This window comes from Portunus trituberculatus, chromosome 17 (assembly GCF_017591435.1).
Source record: "Portunus trituberculatus isolate SZX2019 chromosome 17, ASM1759143v1, whole genome shotgun sequence".
Lineage (NCBI taxonomy): Eukaryota > Metazoa > Arthropoda > Malacostraca > Decapoda > Portunidae > Portunus > Portunus trituberculatus.
In genome coordinates, this window is record NC_059271.1 from 33647525 (window position 1) to 33669274 (window position 21750).

Here is a 21750-nt window from a genome sequence, read left to right on the forward strand (position 1 = left end):
GACAGCTAGCCATTGGTGCACTTACTAACACAAGTCCTCCTCGAAAAAGCTTACTGTATTCTGCGTACACTGTATATAGTTTCCAGACTCCCGGGGATGAGATACGAATAAAAAAATAATAATGAAATAAACAAGCATAGACCCCCAACGCAATTTACAGTTCGGTAGCGACTCTAGATATAGGAAAGAAACCAATTATTTTGCCCGAACGGCTTGTGTATGCAGACTACTTGACTTCTTAATGAGCTGCCGTGACGAATGCAAGGAAGAGAAGCACGTGCATCCTCCCTAGCAGGCATGCAGGTGTCTGGCGGGAGTGCCCTGCTAATGTGCTAAGTGGTGTGCGTGGCTGGTGAGTTTGACAGGCAGCGCAGGGAGAGAGAGAGGACAGACAGAGACAGAAAGGGAGAGAAAAAGAAAGCAGCAGTACTGTAAATCCTCTGTGATTGTTGTAAGTTACTGGTCATCGTAGTAGTCTGGCCAATGACTTTCTTTACTTTCTAGGCATTTGAATGATAAGGATTGAGAAGTAATGTCTCATGCCTTTACGAACTCTGCTCTTGTTCATTCACTGTCTCCTCAGCAGTGGTTCTGTGTTGGTTGTGTGGCGTCATCACCATCACCATCATGTTCATCACCAGTCTGGCATCTTAGGGGTGTTGATCAATCATTGTCCCTCGTCAGTGTTGGGGGATTTCTCCATATTCCATTTAAGTGAAGTTGTAAGATACAGTTTTGATGGTCTGCGCGCACAGCCGACTCTAATGGAGGAAGAGACGATCAGAAGGTAACCAAGTGAATATCGAAGTCATGCATCGGAAATATCTCAGTGTATTGTAAAGTATTCTCTCTCTCTCTCTCTCTCTCTCTCTCTCTCTCTCTCTCTCTCTCTCTCTCTCTCTCTCTCTCTCTCTCTCTCTCTCTCTCTCTCTCTCTCTCTCTCTCTCTCTCTCTCTCTCTCTCTCTCTCTCTCTCTCGAGTCCATTTAATACTCTTCTTCTCTTACCTTTCCCACCTTGATCCTTCCTTCACTCCTTCCAATTCCCACCTTACCAACCCTTTTCCCCATCACTTCTATCCACCTTTTTATTTCCCTCACCGTTACTTCCCCCCACTTCCTTCACCCTCCCCGCCCTTCTACACCTCCTCCTCTTCCTAACCCCCGACCCCATCCAGGCTCACTCTGTGCTCCTCTCACCCCTCCCTTCCTTTTACCGGAAAGATGAATCAATATAGAATTAATTCCCTGCTCATCCAGGCGACTCCCTTATCGACCAGTGCGTGACAGGCTTAGCGGGGAATGAAAGGGGAATTATCAACCTGTACTTTTTTTCTCTCCCTCGTCCAAGAGAAAAATTAGGACTTGATAATCGCTAATGCTGCTCCCGGTCGTGATTACAGTAAAAAAGTAAATAAAACTGCGATCCCTCGTTGACAGGTGAGGAGGGGAGCGGTGGTGGGCCCGGGACAAGAGTGACGGCCCATTAAAGTAAATGCACAACAACTTTCCCGCGACACGAAAGTTTGGCTGTAATAGATTTATTTTTTATGCATATAATTGATGCCAAGAGTCTGTTTGGGGAGTGAAGGTGGATTTGTGAGCCGTGAGTGTACTCAGTTTTTTTCATCTTTCAGCGCCTGACACGCGAGGCTGGCGAGGACATGCAGGCATGCTGCCCCTCAGGGACACCGTCGCCACAAAAGGAAAGGTAAGTGAAGCATTGAGTGGCCATGACCACTAGGAAGTTGCACAGCGACCTGCATTGTTAGTTCCGTTCGCGTTTTTCTCCAGTATTGGTTTTATCGGTCATCACGTGTGTAATGAGCTGCTCCCCCCGTGACCCTGCTGGACCTCGAGAAGCTGGAGGGACGAAGGACGGAGGAATCCAATCAGGCACATTGTGAGTCTGGCGTTGCCCCAGCGATAGGCTACGCATCATCCCAACTTTCGGAAAAGTGATTAGTGCGACCCCTACTCCGATAACTGATCAATTCCGTTGCCATGACAGTTTATCTGCACAAAAACGGAAACCCAATCAGCCATGATATGCTGCTGTGCCCTGAAGATTGATCCTCAGCGCTGCCAGACTTCGTTACAATAAACACTGGTGACTCGGAGCGGCACAGGAAGCAGGTGATTCTTGTGCCGTGCTGCAGAAGTCCCGGTAACCCTCTCACTTTGACGGCGAAAGACCACAAGGGCCAGGCAGGCGGCAGGAGCCTTGGCTAAAGTTGAGCCTGGACGCTTCACCAGGCCTCGTTCTCTAACTGGAAATTAATTAAATAATACATGGAATTTCGAAAGTTCGTGCACGCAGAGCTTTTGGACGAATGGACAGGAACAGAGTAATTTGAGAGACTTATTTGATTACCTTCCTGCCTTTTCTTCAAGATAATTCATTTTGATTCAGTGTGTATTGTCATTATTAGTATACCTTTACGCGTTGATGTTGTTCCTCTCTATGTTTAACGTTCTTTGTTTTAAATAAAAGACTGATAATGTTGTAAATAGTATTTTTGATTAAGAGAGGAGCTACTTATTATGTATCATGTAATCAGACACGCGACGCCTCACTTCTGTAACGTGTCATCTTCCCTAATATGAACCTTAACCAAACATGACAGTCGGGCGCCACTGGTTTTGGAGAACACAAGACAGATGCCCACCTATATGTTATGAGGAGGCCTATAGGAAAGGAAGCCGAGACATCCATCACTTCTCTGCGTGCGCCACTCCCTCCCAGACACTCCCATCCCTCAGCTGATCCATCTGGCCCCTGACGTTGCTAATTCAAGCGTGTTTTTCCCGGGGCGCGGCGGGGAAGCACGGCTAAGTGGGCGAAAATGTCGAGTTTGATACATTGAGGTGAGACGCGACGGAGCTTTTTATGTATACAGCGAGGCGGCGCTGTGTGCGTGGCTGTGCTCTGGGGAAGGCAGGCAGGCAGGTAGGAGGTGGGAGGTGGATGGGAGTGTCGCGGGGTCCTGGGCGGAGTGGATTGAAGCGAAAGACGAAGCGAGGATGTTGTTGTTGGTGAGTTGAAAGCGTATTGTTGTTCGATGCTTGAAACAAAAGTGATATTTTTTTTACAAATATATTTCATTAGTAACCATTCATCAGCAGCGCCAAAAGGAGTGTTCGTCATTGCTTAATGGACGTTCATTATTTTTCCTGGATATTCTTTTAGCGACGGCGTGCGATTGGTTCGAGGAAATTAAAACCTCTCATAAGCTTGTTTATTGCCCTTTTTTCCTACAATAGAAAGGACACGTGAAATTGCACTCTGCGAGGCGCGCCAAACAGTAATCATCAGCATGAACAATGATATCGCGTGGTGGTGGCCATCAGTGCTTCAGCTTCAGCCATTCAGCGCGTCTTACCTGTCACGGTGACCAATCACCAACGTGGTATTGGTCTACATGTCTAGGTGTTACGTCACTTGCACGGCTCCCACACTGCCTCCCACACCCTCACACATTCGCTGCAAGACTTCCCACACTCCCCCGCTACGCTGCCTCGCTCTCTTCACCCCTCCCCACCCCTCTATCCCTCCCATCACTCTCCAAGCACTCCCCGCACACCCTCACCCCATCTCTTACAACCCCATAACGTTTCCACTTTACGTCAAACAGCCCTTTCTTTCTCACCTCAGTCACCTCATTACACCTTCCCCACAAGCTCCAGGTGCACGTCCCTCCCTTTCTCTGTAAAATGCACGTTATTTTTTTTTCCTTTTTTTACTTCTCTCTATTAGTCAAGATTTTCTGTAGCTTGAGTCTGAAACATAGTGTGAAAACATGTATTTATCGACAGATTTTTTGGTGCAGCGATGATTTAAGACTCCGCTTGATTGTTTACTGCTAGCGGTGATGTAATTTATTTCTTCTCGTGAGCGAAGTTACGATGTTTGTTCAATCCATCCTTTATTACGGCGACTGAAACGTGACTAGATGCCTGCTTGCGTGTGTGTGTGTGTGTGTGTGTGTGTGTGTGTGTGTGTGTGTGTGTGTGTGTGTGTGTGTGTGTGTGTGTGTGTGTGTGTGTGTGTGTCGAAAATAAGTGAGACTCCAATTGAATAAGACGGATGTTTATTGAGCGTTCCTATTCGAATGAACATAAAGAAGTGTAGGAGGGAAATATACGTAAAAAAAAAAAATTATCCCTGGTTTCTTTACTCTCACAAATCGTTCCTTCCTGTCCGCGGGCCGATCAGGTGGCACAAGAGGAGGAAGGGAGGGCTGGCTCACCTTTTACTGCTCCTTTTGTTATGTCGTGGAACTGATGTGGGGATTGTAGTCTGGTTTTCCTGTTTGCTTATTTGAATGAAAGGAAGTGAGATTTTTATGAGTCTTTTCTATTTTATCGATATTTTTCTTTGTTGTACCTTAGTTCTCTCTCTCTCTCTCTCTCTCTCTCTCTCTCTCTCTCTCTCTCTCTCTCTCTCTCTCTCTCTCTCTCTCTCTCTCTCTCTCTCTCTCTCTCTCTCTCTCTCTCTCTCTCACCATCTGTTGTCTTCACACTTACTATCCTCTCATTTGTCATCTGTTTTTATCATTCTCTCTCTCTCTCTCTCTCTCTCTCTCTCTCTCTCTCTCTCTCTCTCTCTCTCTCTCTCTCTCTCTCTCTCTCTCTCTCTCTCTCTCTCTCTCTCTCTCTCTCTCTCTCTCTTTTTCACTGTATTTTTTTTCTTCCCTTTGCATTCATCTTTCTCTCTCCTGTCCATCTGTGTCTTTCCCGTCACTCCTTACCTTGTCCAACAACACACACACACACACACACACACACACACACACACACACACACACAGAGAGAAAGAGGGGTGGGTAGCAGCACGAAGAGGTTTGGATTCGTGTTCACTTAAGTGGCACCTGCTCGCTGGACGCCTTATAGATTTCTTTTGTTTTCGCCATCACCTCAGTATAATTAAGTTACATAAGTCACGAATTACTGTTCGCGCGACTCAGACCTGTAGGCGAGAATTTTTATTAGTGTTCAATATCATATATACTCGCTCTCTCCCTCTCTGACCTCCCTTCCCCTCCCTGCACCGCCAAACCCAGTCCTTGCTTGCCTGTTTTCCGACCAAAACACCGTATTTATAGAGTACAAAGCGTTGCTATTGATTGTGTCTGGCGGGTGTTTACTACTGAGGGAGAGTAATAAACTATCCTAATAGAAGTGGTGGCGGTGCTGGCGTGAGGAAGAACGGGTCACTCGAATTGAAGATGAGGGTGTAGCGAGGAGCGGCGATGTAGCTTGTTTTTGGGGACCCTGGGTCCCTTAGGCAGTGTACCTATAGGTGATACTGAATAAAGGTACAGTAGCTGAGAGAAACAGTGCTAGGTAGTAAGTGATTTCTTTGCAGTAGATCCTAGTAATAATGGAGTTAAGATGCGGAGAGCCAAGCAGTAGAGACGTGACTCCCTCCAGGCAGCGTCACATTGTTATTTGCGCCAGTCGCTGCTGCACCAATTTATAGGAAAGATATCGGTTGAGTAAGATCCTTTCGTAACGCGTGGGCATAAATTTCTTCATTGTTTTCCTGGCCAACGCCACCTGACTAATTCTTTATATTTTATTCATTTACAATTGATATAGCGTGTTTGTTTTATCCGTAAGTCTTCTGGGCTATTTCTGCTTCCGTTCCCTGCAGAACACATTAACAGCTGGGCTCTGTGTTTGCCGGACACCCCAACCGTCTGGCTTTTCTGATACTAGTAAGCAGCATATTCACCTTCAATGTCTTCCTTCACTGTCTCGCTTGTGTCAATGTGTCTCCTTCATTCATTTTCTGTGCACTGCATCTAATTTTGTTCTCAATCTTTGCAAGTCAGCAGCTGGTCCATGTCTCCCTCTCTTGCCTCCAGGAAGTCTAGGAAGACGCCCAACACACTCACTTCTCTTTTCTCCTGTTTAACGCCACATTTAAATTTGTTTTTTCTTCATACGTCATTCACAAATATGTAGGAAGTGAAAAGGCCCAGAGTCCGATTTACTTTCCATTACAAATAGCAGCAAACCCTTTCAGTTTATATAAGATGGAATACCTACCTACTCGGCAGATGATATTTGGAAATGTCAGAAGACGTGGTACGCACGAATGGCCAGCCCGCAGCCCGGATCTGACGCCTTGTAACTTCTTCCTGTGGTGTTAAGCAAAGAAAGAGGCTTGTATTAAAGAAGATACAACTTGAATAAATTTTGTGTTCAGTGACATTCCTAAGAACACGTCACAAGCTGCAGTGCTGAACGTATCCTTGCGTTAACGGAAATGTGTTGATAATGTACGAACATACTCGTCTATGAAAGTGTAGAGTTGTTTGAATGCTGTGAAAATTTATTGTACATTGCCCTTATACTTACCCAAGAATCTCATTTTTGTTGATTTGATAGCCAAAAATTTATTTAACTTTGAAAATAGGAAATGGCATCAGATATCATGTATATTCATATAACTAGGCATACTCATATGCATATATATATATATATATATATATATATATATATATATATATATATATATATATATATATATATATATATATACATACAGACAGACAGACAGACGGGCAAACAGATAGACAGACAGAAAGACTATAGAAAGCAGACAGATATAGATACTTACGAATAATAGTAATAATAATAATAATAACAATAATAATAACAATAATAATAATAATAATAATAATAATAATAATAATAATAATAATAATAATATTAACAAATGAATAAATAAATAAATGAATAAATAAAAGCTTTATGACATTAGAAGACAATGCCGTTCCCTTCTATCAAGTCTGACAAACATGAGCAGTAACAAGTTTTGACAGAGAAAAACCTGTTAAAATCTCGAACAAAGCAATAAAAAGTTATGTTTTGCCTCACCTTCAGGGCCACGATTTGTGAAGTAATTTGTGCATGCTGACCAGACCAACACATAAAACAAAGGATTGCAATTATTGTGACTACGACTATTACTTGAATTGAAAATTAGAAACATGCCTCACTAAAACACTGTTCGTGGAAAGATAAAACACCTGACATCTGCATTACCTTCTTTGTTATCTACTGTTACACACACACACACACACACACACACACACACACACACACACACACACACACACACACACACACACGTGCGCGCCCGGTAGCTCAGTGGTTAGAGCGCTGGCACAAGCCAGAGGACCGTGGTTCGATTCCCCGGCAGGGTGGAGATATTTGGGTGTGTCTCCTTTCACGTGTAGCCCCTGTTCACCTAGTAGTAAGTAGGTACGGGATGTAAATCGAGGAGTTGTGACCTTGTTGTCCCGGTGTGTGGTGTGTGCCTGGTCTCAGGCCTATCCGAAGATCGGAAACAATGAGATCTGAACTCGTTCCGTAGAGTAAAGTCTGGCTGTCTCGTCAGAGACTGCAGCAGATCAAACAGTGAACACACACACACACACACACACACACACACACACACACACACACACACACACACACACACACACACACATTTGCTTCTTACTTGCTTGCTTGTGGTTGTCCATCGCTAACGATGACGACGTCTCTCCTTCTCAGGGAGAAGGAGGAGAGACCTGCGCTACGAAAGGATTTAGGTGACAGAGAGGGTGCGCATTCCTCAATACCACACTCTTGACCACCCTCAACTGGTGCTGGTGGCATGACGGATGCCAGGACGACCAGCGGCTGAGGATGGCTGCAGGAGGTGGCCGGAACTTACTGGTAAACCAGAAGCACCGCCCTGAAAAACGCCTGTCCCCCCGGCGCTGCTGAAGAGTCCTTAGTGGAAGACTGTAGCCATCCCAGACTGTCATTTAACCCATGACTGGAGAATGGACAGGAGGAGGAGACATGTAGCCTCCAATTCCTCGCCTGGAATTCTCCAGCCGAGTACCCGAACGCAGTTTAGCCGGCTGAGCGACGCCGTTGCCCAAAAGCAGCTACTGGGAGCCATGCGTTAGAGCTGGGGTGTACGTGGGGACCAGGGTAATCAGATCTCCCGTGACATGCCGGGGCGCCCATCCTCTTACCAAGGTGCTACCCCTCCGAACACCCCCAGACCCCCCCCACACACACACACTAAAATAAAAAGCTCAAATAGTGAGTGCGTGAAGGATATCCTGGAAGACCAGTCTACACTTTTGTTTGTGTTCGTAAAAACAACACATTTCGTGATCTTTAATTGGAAGTGTTATCGGGGCTCAATCTTGGCGCCGTCCATTCATAAAGGCTAAAAACCACAGCGCTGCACCAAGCTAGTTACGAGAGTGAAGGCTGCTTGCACTCCTCCCTTATAATTTAGTTTTCTTTTTCTTCCGTACCTGTAAATTTGAATCCACTGTCAAACACATGTGCACTCTACTTAATGCCACTTACAAGAAATAAGTAATGACATCCTTCACTTGACGCTCAGTCATTAGGAGGATACTTTGTGGGCCACCCGACACTTACGACAATTAATTCATTACTTTCTGCCAGAAGCACTTAAGGCGCAGCACTAACAATAACAGCTGAGGCATTCACTTGTTTCTCGGTCATACTCTGCTGCGGCTGTGAAGGCCTCGTGTTTGCCTTACGCCACCAGTACACTCACCACTCTCGCCAAATCACCCACACCACCCACACCACCTCACTCACACCTTGATTCTCTATGTGTCTCTTATGTAGCTGTTAGGATCATAATTGTCACACACACACACACACACACACACACACACACACACACACACACACACACACACACACACACACGAGTGTGTGTGTGTGTGTGTGTGTGTGTGTGTGTGTGTGACTCGTGTTCCTCCACTCCTCTCCTCCTTCTCCACCACCGCTACCGCCTTCCAGCCACACGGTTGACACAATTCACATGATAAATATGGACTTTCATTAATGCCGAACTCATTATGCGCTGTTATTGCTCGTGGGTGTATTACTGCACTGCCTCTTGTGTTTCTGGCCGCGTTAAATATACGGTGAGTGTCGTGTAATGGTAAGGCAGCCTCGGAGTTAATGGTATACTTACTGCATGTCACTTTTGGTTTATGCGTCACTGACATCGAATTGTTTCACGAAATTGGTGCAGGTTCCATTAGGTTTACGGGAGCTCGGAGTCTCGCGTTAATACGGAATGAAGACGAGAATGCGGCCTGGGATTAATGGCACAGAAACGACCGCTTATTTTGTATCCTTCCGCATCAACATAATTGCATACGTACATACACATAAACCTACACACACACACACACACACACACACACACACACACATTAAGCTAAGTGCAAGACCAGTGCTCCTTCTCTTCCTCCTCCTCCTCTTCTTCCTCCTTCTCCTTCTCTTCTTCCTCCTTCTCCTTCTCTTCTTCCTCCTTGCCCTCCTCATGGCCACCACCACCACCACCACCACCACCACGTTGTTAAGGATTTCAAGAGTGGCGAACATACAAAGTTACATGTTTTATTAGCCACGAATATTGTTTCGCGTAGCCTGAAACATGCAGTAAATTTCGAATCTGAACACAATTACTCTCCTTGGCTCTTAATAAAATACAGACTTCTAATGGAGGCAGCTCTTTAATTAATTACATTCCTGCGAGATTATCCACTTAAGAGAAACGATTTATATCCAGGATGTTTAGCCAGTACGGGGACTATAGACATTCCAGTCATAAACAAGGAGGATAAACACGGCATCGCCCAGTGTAAACAACCTGAAGTATTGGTCGCTGGTTACCGCAGGTGCCGGGTGACAACTGGCCGCACCCGCCGCCCTCCTATACCCGCTCCTGTCGCTGCTCACCCAGGAGTGCACGCGGCGGTCTCGCTTTTTTTATTTATTTATTTACTTTTTTTTAAATCCTTCAACTGAAATTATTTAAAACGGTGTTTTTCAGTGTAAATAATTGTTGTGTTTTTGATCTTCAGTAGGATTGTAGAAGTATTTGGCTTAACGCGCCTGTAACACAGCACATTTGATTTACGAATCAAGCAGCTTACCTAATTCATATAGAAAGGATGAGGTAAATTAGTTTTCTATAATTGTTTCCATCTAAAGTGATGCTCTTGAACTAATTTGTTATTGTTTTTATTATAATCATTTGTTTTACTGCAAGATTCATCTTAATTGTACCAAAAGTGAATGCCTGTATTGCGTCCGGTCATGGCACAGACAGTACACACACACACATAGATACGCCAAGTAATGCGGTGCGAGTTAGATGTTGTGAAGGTGACACACTCTGTGCTCAGCTAACAAGTGGATGTCACCACCGATGTCACAAGTGACCGCCTAAAGATGTACGTAAAGCAGGCTATTACTGACGTGTTATTAACTAATAAACGTGCTACAACATGGCAAGAAAAATAAGAGTGAGAAGGATCAATAAATTAAGATAATCATGACATGAAAATCTATAATATGCTTACCCTGTACTTCACGACCTCTTGCCGATGCGTGAGCAATAAAACGTAATCAGTATATATATATATATATATATAGAGAGAGAGAGAGAGAGAGAGAGAGAGAGAGAGAGAGAGAGAGAGAGAGAGAGAGAGAGAGAGAGAGAGAGAGAGAGAGAGAGAGAGAGAGAGAGAGAGAGAGAGAGAGAGCGCTTCCTAGCTCATTAATGATGAAAATTGTCAACATTACGAATGGAAAGACTTTTCAAAGAATTCGTTCATTACAACAACACATGAAGTGGCAGAAAGTGACGGGGAGTGGTGACAAACGGGATGGTGATTGGCAGGGTGGGGGCTGGGGGAGGAGGGCGTGGAGGAAGGGCGTGTATCCGAGAGCAGCGTCCCGGCGAGTAGACTTTCAAGGAGTGAATGTGTGAGTGTCTCGCAGAAAGGAACGAGCTGTGTGACCAGATTGGGCAGCGGTCGTGCGTGGGACGAGGAGTGGGTGTCTGAGTGTATTGGGAGGGTGGAGAGACTGGGAGAGACGAGCGAGGTGACTAGACTGGGCAGCGGTCGTGACGGTGATGAGATAAACTACTCTGTGTCTGCAAGGGCCGCTACCCGCACGCTGATGGCGGGAGTCAAACTGCCTCTTACCGCTTGTTACTTCGCCAATTTTTTTCCGTAATTCTCGGGACGCAGTGTTTGGCCGCCTTGATGGATGGTTATGGCGTAATGGGACCCAGCCGCGGTATAATAGCGAGGAGATCCTTTTACAAGAACACAGTCGTAATCTCCGCCATTACTCACGTGACCTTGACCACCAGGCCTGCGCTCTTAACTATCTTGATTTTGTTCCTTAATTTGCGCTGTTTCCTCCCCGCCTCTCTGCGTTACGCTGGCCGCTGTTCTGCGTCCCTCGGCCAGCGTTATGTTTGTCCATAGCCTTAAGTTTCGTAACGTTTCAAATTGTTAGTCTATGAGTAAAGAGGGGTTAAGTCTGTCATAGATAAATTACTGCTCATATATGAAAAAAAAAAAATCGAATGACCTTTATCCATACTAACATGTTAATTTGATTAATCTCAAGAAACAAGATTTACAGGAAACATTTGCCATGAACCTGTATAAGTTTTTCTTGGAATTCATGAGCACCTTAAGTTATTTATCTTGGTGCGTGATGGCTGAACATTATCATGGACTTATTATGTTCATTTGGAAATCCGTTCCAAACTTTGTGGTATACTCCTCAAAACAATGATCCTTGCAAATCTTATCTTATTGTTTTTATGCCTGTATATTTTCATCTTCTATGTAGTGTATAGGGCAGTGTTTCTTAAAGTGTGGTCCGCGGACCCCCAGGAGTCCGTGGAATGTTCCAAGGGGTCCGCAGGATAATTTTTAATATCGATTTCAGTCAAATTTTCGGCCAAAACGTCATAAATTCCTATTTTTGTAGCACCAAATGAAAAATTGTATGCAAAATTATCAATGTTGTGGAAATTATGTTAAGCAAAATATAAACATTTATTTTGAAGATAAGCCAGTAATAAATAATTCAGTTGTAATTTCAGTATATTATGACCTGCAAACACTTTCAAACTCAAGAGGAAAATTATAATAATAAAGGGTCCGCTACATGAGTAATTTTAATAAAAGGGGTCCGCTGCACAAAAAAGTTTAAGAAACACTGGTATAGGGTTTGGTGTCTCACCAGACAAACTTTAAGTGGTGTTAAGAAACTATCCTGCCAATGTACAGACAGGTCGCTACTTGATGAAGCAGTCTGCTGTCTATGTTTCCAGCGAAAGTGACATCTGTCATCCTTTTTTTTTCATGGCAGCTGTCATTGGTTAGAGCTGCCTCTAACGTGTATCTTACTTCGTCCTCCTCTCCCCTCTACATCCTCCTCCCCGTTCCTTTTCCTCATCCCCATTGCTTCTCATATCTCCTTCAACACCCCCTTCTCTCTCTCTCTCTCTCTCTCTCTCTCTCTCTCTCTCTCTCTCTCTCTCTCTCTCTCTCTCTCTCTCTCTCTCTCTCTCTCTCTCTCTCTCTCTCTCTCTCTCTCTCTCTCTCTCTCTCTCTCTCTCTCTCTCTCTCTCTCTCTCTCTCTCTCTCTCTCTCTCTCTCTCTCTCTCTCTCTCTCTCTCTCTCTCTCTCTCTCTCTCTCTCTCTCTCTCTCTCTCTCTCTCTATATATATATATATATATATATATATATATATATATATATATATATATATATATATATATATATCTATCTATCTATCTATCTATATATATCTATCTATATATATATATATATATATATATATATATATATATATATATATATATATATATATATATATATATATATATATATATATATATATATATATATATATATATATATATATATATATATATATATATATATATATATATATATATATATGTTACACCGTTTGTGAAATTGCCCATTTCATGAAATGGGCAAACTAACCTAACCTAACCTAACCATTCATGAAATGTGCAATGGAGTGGCCATTTCATGAAATGGCCACTCCATTGCACATTTCATGAATGGTTAAGTTAGGTTAGGTTAGGTTAGGTTAGTTAGGTTTGCCCATTTCATGAAATGGGCAATTTCACAAACGGGTGTAACATATAACATATATATATATATATATATATATATATATATATATATATATATATATATATATATATATATATATATATATATATATATATATATATATATATATAGATAGATAGATAGATAGATAGATAGATAGATAGATAGATAGATAGATAGATATAGATAGAGAGATAGATAGACAAAGATGGATGGATAGATAGATAGATAGATAGATAGATAGATAGAGAGAGAGAGAGAGAGAGAGAGAGAGAGAGAGAGAGAGAGAGAGAGAGAGAGGGGGTAGAGAGGGAGGAGAAGGGGGATGAGTGAGTGGGTGGGTAGGTGGTTGTGCGTGCGTGTGTGTAACCGTAAACCAGCGAGGACGTGTAGGTAAAGCCCGTCACACAAACACACACACACCTGTGCACGTATGGTATTTTTCACGATTATTTTCACGAATCTTTCATCGATTTCCTTTGCGACAGCCACATTTGTGCACCAATACAAAGGCGCAATGAATGTCTTGGTGTAATTGACGAAGTGGGAGTGATTGGAGAGCCATTGTGTTGTGGCATACACACATGGAACCAACCAACTTAGCCTGCCGTGTGTGCGTGTGTGCGTGAGTTCATAACCACTGCTACCAACCTTTTATATTGCCAATGAGTCACCTTTACCTGTGTTTTAAGCCGAATACCGCACACACTCGCCATTTCCGCCTTATAGGTGCGATACTTCTTTTTTATTCAACATCTTTTTTTTTTTATACTGGTTATGATACTTTCTTATTATGGAATAGTTGTGTTCTTCTCTTCACCTTTAGCTTGAGTCTCGTTCATACCGGGTCACTGTCTTCTCTATGTGGTTCTAGTGTATGCCTTTGCTTCGTCTATGCCTTTCTGTGGCCGCTATATTCAGAAATGCTTCCGTCTCTCACAGCGAGCATTTTCAAAGACTACAGAGAAGATTAGCCTAGTTCTAAAGAGTACTTTTCCTGTTGATAATGCAGAAAACTTGTTAACATGGCACTAGAATTACATAATCATTCTTATAAACCCGTGTCACTTTAACTAGAACTCTTTGAAAAGAGTGAAGGTGCAGCGCGGAAGTGTTTTAGAATATGGGCCCGCCTATATTCTGAAACGCTTTGTTTTCTCGCCATCGCTACTTTCCGAAGGCTCTACTTGAAGATACTTGTGCTTTTTAAGGGTATTTTTATGTTTCTAGTTTCTAGATTTCCAGATTATTATGAGGAGAAACTGTCTTGAAAACCCGGCTAGTCGTCTCTGCGGCCTTGGAAAACTGTCGTGGTGAGAAAGTAAGGCTTCTCTGGATAAGGGTCTTACATGTTCCTTAAGGCAGTCGATCCATCTCAGACATGCTCGATTGTGTTGATTTCTTAAAGCTTCCATTGGTTGGGTTATTTTGTTTTACGTTTTTTGTCCAACGAGGATAGACATGCGTTGATATGAGTGAAAAATTGAAATGTTGACTTCATTTCTTAACGTATTAAGTAACAGTTCTGCTTTCTTTGTTCTTATATGTTGGCGGTGGTCTTTGGTGGTAGTAGTTGTAGTTGTGGTGGTAGTATTAGTGATGGTCGTGGTGGTAGTGGTTGTGAGTTTATTCATAAGTTTTTTTTCTTCTCCTTGAGACATTATATGAGTGGCCACCATTTCATTTGTTTGTTCAGTATGCAACATTAATGAAGAGTGAGAAAGAGAGAGGGTGGGGACGGTTGGACAGTGAGAGGCAGAGAGAAGAAAAATGACGGACGGACAAGAAGAGACAAAAAGAAAAAGACAGGAGTAGGCAAACAGACAGAAAGACAAAAAAATAAATAAAATTGAAGTATATGTGAGGGGGAATCCTAAAGTAGAAACAGACAAACAGATAGGCAGACAGACAGACAGGCAAACAGACAGACAAACAGACCTACAGACAGATAAATAGACAGACGGACAGACAGAGACAAACAGGGAGAGTGGGAGTTAAGGGTGTTCACAAATGGTAAGCCAAATCTAGGAGTGGGCTGTAGTGGGGCGCACACTCGGCCCTCCTAATGAGCTGCTAGATAAGATGTGACGCTCCACAAAACAGTCTCGCCTCTCCTTCCAGCGAGGGAGAGCAGGGCCAGTGGGTGAGCCTCTGATATTGATAAACGTGGCGAAAGTCAGTGCTATAATGGACTCAAAAGATGACCCTTGCGTAAGTCTTTAATATTGATAAACTCGGTGAAAGTAGATGTTCTAATAGATTCAGAAAAGGACGACTGAATGAGCCACTAATGCTGACAAACATGTAGAGTAGACGCTAACTTTGAGATAGGAAAAGACTAACGGATGAGTCTTCGCTAATGATAAACATGGTGAAAGTAAATGTCTCGTGATATTCGAAAATATTTTACTGAGTGGAGATCTGATATTGATGATAACAAAAGAAGCACGTACTTTAATAGACAAAAAAAGAAAGAAAAAAAGACATTTCATCGTAGGCATTATGAATCAGACTGACAGAGTTAATACATTACAACAGCGATTTAAAACAGATGAAGTGCAAATCCCGCAAATATATTTATAGAAAAACGCCCATAAAAAGTTTTCTTCTTACTCGTTACACAATGCTTGCTTGCTTGCAACAAAAAAAATCTCAAGCATGCAGCAGATTATTTCTTTCATTTCTTAACATGTCCACTGAAAAAAGTAACTAAGATAAGATAAAATACGTTTATTCTCTCATTGAAAGTGGCAAGAGGATTGAAGAAAAAAAGACCTGAAAACATAAATTATAAGCAAACTTGTGAATATGACTCGCAATACTGCTGGAAATGCTATTCATAATCATCATTTGCATTCAGAACATACACTACCAGGGAGTTACAAATAAAACACCTGGCGATCACATTGAGTTGTGTACGGCAGACCTACTTACGTCTTGACCAGAGCAGAGCCGCCTGAGTTAGTGGGTCCGTGCGACGTGTCTTAGATGCCGAGATAGTGAAGCTGACGTTAATAATCCTCCATGTTAATAATGTGCACGTTGAGTCTGACAGACTTTTTGGAAACTTGCTATACATTATCTCTTTTTTTTCTGCCTCCCTCTGTCTTTATTTCTGTGACTCTCTCTTTTCCTTCACCTTCGCTGGCCTGGACGTAGGTATGTATGTAGGCCAGCCAGACACGCCTTATTTAAGGAATCATAACTTTCCCTCCACAGGTAATAAAGTTAACAAGGGTGACCACGCCCACCTAGAGAGAGAGAGAGAGAGAGAGAGAGAGAGAGAGAGAGAGAATCATAAAGTTAGTAGACCACGTTTCATGCTGTGAGAGGACCAGCCACCACTGACCCAGTATCTCAAGTGAGGAAAATTTCGCCCAGTGAGTCAGACGGCTGGCTCAGAAAGGTTCCCAAAAGTTCACACTCACACGCAACACACGCATGGCTCAGAGAATGTATTATGTCAGACAGTGGTGGAGGTAGGCGCCTGGCATGTGCGACCCTGTCTTTTTTATCATCGCTATCGTGTACAGGCTGACATAGAAAGTTTGTGAAGGCTAGAGAGGCTTAACCGTGTACATGGAGCAGAAATTATGCGACTATAGATACAGAAAAGATTAGTTAGGATTACAATATGGTAAATGGCAGTATGGTACTAATGTGTACAATGCCTATAAGTGTTTAGTTTGTCTGCGCTATTTGTCTCTTCTAACATTTTGGTTTCGGTCATCAAAAAGAAGTTTAATGTCTACAGGCAATGGCAGCGTAATTGAATTGGGACTGATTCATTATGCGCGTTTATATATTTCACCATGTTAGTGTTTATATTTCTCTACTATATCCTTCTTTCCAATGACTCTTCCACTGAAAAAGAGGAAGCGCTTGTTACAGATATCTTGATAACTAAGACAGCTATGCTCTAATAAAAGAATATCTGCTTAGCATCTATAAATATAAATGACGCTGTTATTATTGTTTCTGCAATCTGTGACATATCCGTTTTCTGTCTTCCTTGTCTTGTCCCTAAATGAAAGATACATATTCAAGCGAACAGGTAAGTCAATCTATATTCATTCCTGTTATTTTGACCGTATGTTATGACCTTAATCAGTTATTAAGGAAGCCTTTGGTAGCGCTGATTATTTTTCTCCTTGGGGCTGACAACCGCCCCACCGTAAAAAAATCAAAATGAGATCGATTGAGTCACTGCGCCGCAAGTGCAAGGTCATATCGCTCCAATAAGATTTAGGAGAGATCATTGAGAGAAACTAAGCGAACAGGATCGAATTCACAGTCTTAAGACCATGAGCACAGCGATGCACCATTGACCCTCCCGCCCTTGTCACGCAGTGCCACCATACCTAGTGCCGGCCTCTCGAGCCCGAATGAGTAGGTTTTGTGCAAACTGTCGTGGACATCGCGGTATTAATTCTGCAGTGTTGACGTCTCCATGGTAGGCACAATGGCGGTGGTTGAGTGGCTTTATGACCTGGCAGGGACGTGCTTAGGGGTGGGGATGCGTGTGCTTAGGGTAAGGCGGGCCGCAGAAGGACAGTGTCTCGGTGACTCCCGTATGCTGGGCGCCACTCAGCAACCGAGGACTTGATGCGTGTGCTTAGGGTGAGGCGGGCCGCAGAAGGACAGTGTCTCGGTGACTCCCGTATGCTGGGCGCCACTCAGCAACCGAGGACTTGAAACGAGTTAAACAAAGTGGCCAGCCATTATGGTGGACCGCACAGAGTGGCAATGTTTGTTGTTGTTTTCCAAAGAGCAAGGCGATGACAGGTAACAAATTTGAAGGCTTGATGTATCCCACTAGCTAGGACACTCCTAACAAGGATACATTCGCAGCCGTGCAATAGTCTCTGTCTCGTCAGACCAAAGAATGACATTTAGGCAAATCACGCTTTGAATGTTACTCGCCTAAAGACAAAGAAAAAAGAAGAGAACGGATGATTGAGAATAGTTACATTGATGTATGATTGACATTCTAAAAGAGATAGAAATAATTCAGGAGAATTCTAATATCTTGGAGATCAGCAGATAATTGAATAAAAATAATCTCTCTCTCTCTCTCTCTCTCTCTCTCTCTCTCTCTCTCTCTCTCTCTCTCTCTCTCTCTCTCTCTCTCTCTCTCTCTCTCTCTCTCTCTCTCTCTCTCTCTCTCTCTCTCTCTCTCTCTCTCTCTCTCACACACACACACACACACACACACACACACACACACACACACGCACGCACACACACACTTACACACACGGCCATCCATAATGATGCTGAGAATATACATTGAGCACCTGAGAGAGTGAGGATTGAAATTAGAGAACGAAAGGAACAAAGTGAAAGTACTTGAAAAATAGATATAGATGATTTGCTCGTGTGTGTGTGTGTGTGTGTGTGTGTGTGTGTGTGTGTGTGTGTGTGTGTGTGTGTGTGTGTGTGTGTGTTTGTGTACTTATTTTATATTCAAATGAAGAAATGCTGCATAATATTTTGTTTCATACAGTCCATTGATGTTATCAGCGTTCCTAAGATCATCATTGCCCCTCCCCCCCTGTAGTCTGTTCATCCCAGGTCTGTGAAAGTGAAGGTGGAATTCTGTCTTTAAAACATAAGAAGGAACACGAAGGGAGGGAATCAGGCGAGGCGGAGTGAGCAGGGCGGGACTGGATGTTTGCATGTTGGAAGAGTTATAACCGATGCCTCCCGATCAGGTTCCCCGAACACACCTGAACCTCCCGCTGGGCCGTCAGGGTTTATAATTATGCTTGCCAGTCCGAGGGTTTTTTGGAGCCTCAGTTTGAGCTTGATCCTGATGCATCGCGAGCAGGAGTTCGGACCAGACACCCGAGAATGTCCTTGTATGAGAGGAAAATAAAGTGTTGCGAACGACGGCTAAGCAAGAATAAAAGAATAAGTCGTCAGACATCATTTTGACAAGGCAAGGAGGCCACCAACGTCGCGGCAAATTAGGAAGTAAGTCACATGACTCTCCCTTCTCCTCCTCCACTCCACCCTCTTGGTTCACCTTCTCCCGACCTCTCCTCATTCTCCCATTCTTTCCCATCTGCATCCGCGGCCGCCCTCAGCTCCCTCCCACAGGTAGCCCACAGGTCATCAAACTATCGGTGACGTGACTGCCACCTCGAATTACAAGTGAATCAAATTGAATAGAGCAGCAGCTTTTGAGAGACGTAGGAATACAGAAAACGGCGGAACATGCGGGGACGGAGAGGAGGGCGGGGCAAGGCTGGGCGGAGTGGGGTGGCGGGGTCGGGCTCCAGCCTCGGGGACAGCCTGGGACGTTGCACATACCAACTCTCGCTAATTGCCCCGTTCTGCCAGCCTCCACCACCCGTCTCGCATCAAAACGTCTTCGTTAAGGATTCCTTCACAAAACTTCTCACGACCAATGTCCGTCCTCACAGCCGGCCTCACCTGCGAGTGCCTGCTGTCTGCTACTGTCACCGTTGCTCCGGCTGCTGTTGTTGCTGCTGCGGGCGCTCCCTGGCAGCGTTTTAAAAGTGAGGGGATTTGTCATTGTCACTTTTCTTGTACAGTTAAATAGCAGCTCGGCCTTGGGAAGGAGGAGAGGAGAAGAACGAACGCTGTAATCCTCTCTTTAGTGCCACCTTCAGGTACGTCCCACGGAATTACTACTGCTCATTTGTCTGCGGCTGACCTTCACGGCGGTCGGCGTGTGACCGGCATGAAGACGAGGGGCTGCTTACACACGCCTTGGCAATGACATAATTGCATGCAACATTTCAGAAAGCAGTAATATCTCTCTCTCCTTTTCGGCAGCGACTCATTCAAGTTCACACTGTCATGCCTTTCTTGTGTGCTCTTCTTACTATTAATCCACGGATATAAATGTTCTTGAGGAGCAATAAACATCGTCATTTTACTTTTGACCTGTACAGAGATTATTAACTCGTTGGCTTAAAGAAGACATACGAGGTGGCGGGCGAGGAGCTTCTTGAGGATACATCGGGTATTAACGATGCCGGTGACACATGGTTAGCGGTAGATGAAGTTTTTAAACAGCATTATGTTCAGGTGTAGTGTTGGGCATAGAGAGACTCAATCAATGTTACTGTAGTCAATCAATAAGTGGTAGGGAAAGTATTCTAGAGTTAATTTCATTGTGGGTATATTACAACGTATACCACAGGCATTTCCAATTCATTAGAACATAAGAACATAAGAAAAATATGGAAAGCTGCAAGAAGCCAACAGCTCTACACGTGGCAATCCTTCCATGAAACCTACGAACTCTATTCTACTTATCAGATCTTATGATAACATTATTATAGTTTAGCAGATATTGTCTGAAAGATCGCAGAAAGAATAAAAGAATTTTCGAGGCTTGGAGGAGAGAAAGAAGAGGTAAACTTGAATTCTAGGACTGTTGCCTTCTATATATATATATATATATATATATATATATATATATATATATATATATATATATATATATATATATATATATATATATATATATATATATATATATATATATATATATATATATATATATATATATATATATATATATATATATATATATATATATAGAGAGAGAGAGAGAGAGAGAGAGAGAGAGAGAGAGAGAGAGAGAGAGAGAGAGAGAGCGATTGCAAATTGAGTTGTAGCTAATGATAGTAATAACAGGAGAGGGTAGGGAGAAAGTTCACGCTGTGTAGCTTAGAGATAAAGCTAGAGGCGAAACTGACATCATTTAAGCATATGCAGTAGAGATGAGGAGTAGTAGGAAAGAGGATGTCAAAAACGGAACCCCCAGTGAGGAAGAAGTGATTAAGACCAAGGGAAGATTTATGGATACACTAAAGGAAGACGTGCGGCTGATGGGTGTAACAAATGCAATACAGATGACAGAATGAAGTGGACACTGATGAGCAACTCCGGCGACTCCCAATGCGAACAGCCATGCAGTATATAGAGGAAGAAGACTGTTACGTATAATGCCATACCAGTCTGATATCACAAGGTTATGAAGGTATGGCACTAACGGCTTGCCTATCAGATCTCAGTTTCTTAACTCACTCTCATTTATGCAAATACACATTCTGTGTATATGCGGATGAACTGGCCTCAGTAATGATTGTGGCGAGTGATTAGCAACCACCGGATGTAGTGTCTTGGCGTTGCCTTGGTCATGGAGTTGATGAGGAAAAGGCAACAATTGACATTAGCCCAGATGTTGGCAGACGGTCTCACATCATTACATGAGACGGACGTGGCGGCACTTGACAGCAGCGGTCCTGTTACTCTCCAGATGTCGGTGTCGATCACCTACTGTCCTTCATGAATGCCCGCTGCTCCTGCCTCTCTAACTCCAGGATTTAAGAGGCTTTCTTTTTTCTTCGATAAAACAAAATTCATTCTATATTATGAAAATTTATGAGAAAAATGTGGACATCAGTCAGTATTTGGTTTATAGTCTTTGATAGTGATAAGAGCTTGTGTTGAAATTAATTTTATCTTGAGTTCGTAACTTTCGTCTCTATTGAAACTTTTTTTTTCTTTGAGTAATAAGATTTTATTCTTCCTCACAGTACAAACATCTGTCTGTTCACTTCGCATCATCTCTCATTCGTCACAAACTATTTCCAATTATAGTATATGTTGTTGTTTTTTTCTTATCTTTATGCGCTTCTTGTCTCCGAGCAGTTTGGTTCCAAAGTTGGCTGTTGTGCATG

General features: G+C 43.2%; 1 protein-coding gene across 2 annotated transcripts in view; it reads right to left on the reverse strand.

The window, feature by feature from the left end:
* Positions 1 to 21750, reverse strand: part of LOC123505020 — a 58358-nt gene that overhangs the window by 9054 nt on the left and 27554 nt on the right. Inside the window, exons 2-3 of one of the 2 annotated variants that reach the window (XM_045256031.1) lie at positions 6053 to 6144; positions 550 to 761 (exon numbers count right to left, since the gene is read on the reverse strand). In XM_045256031.1, the coding sequence (XP_045111966.1) occupies positions 668 to 761; positions 6053 to 6144 (186 nt within the window). In that variant the 3' untranslated portion in view covers positions 550 to 667. Of the gene's footprint in view, positions 1 to 549; positions 762 to 6052; positions 6145 to 21750 lie in introns of those variants that run through there. The other variant, XR_006675020.1, reaches the window with a different exon arrangement.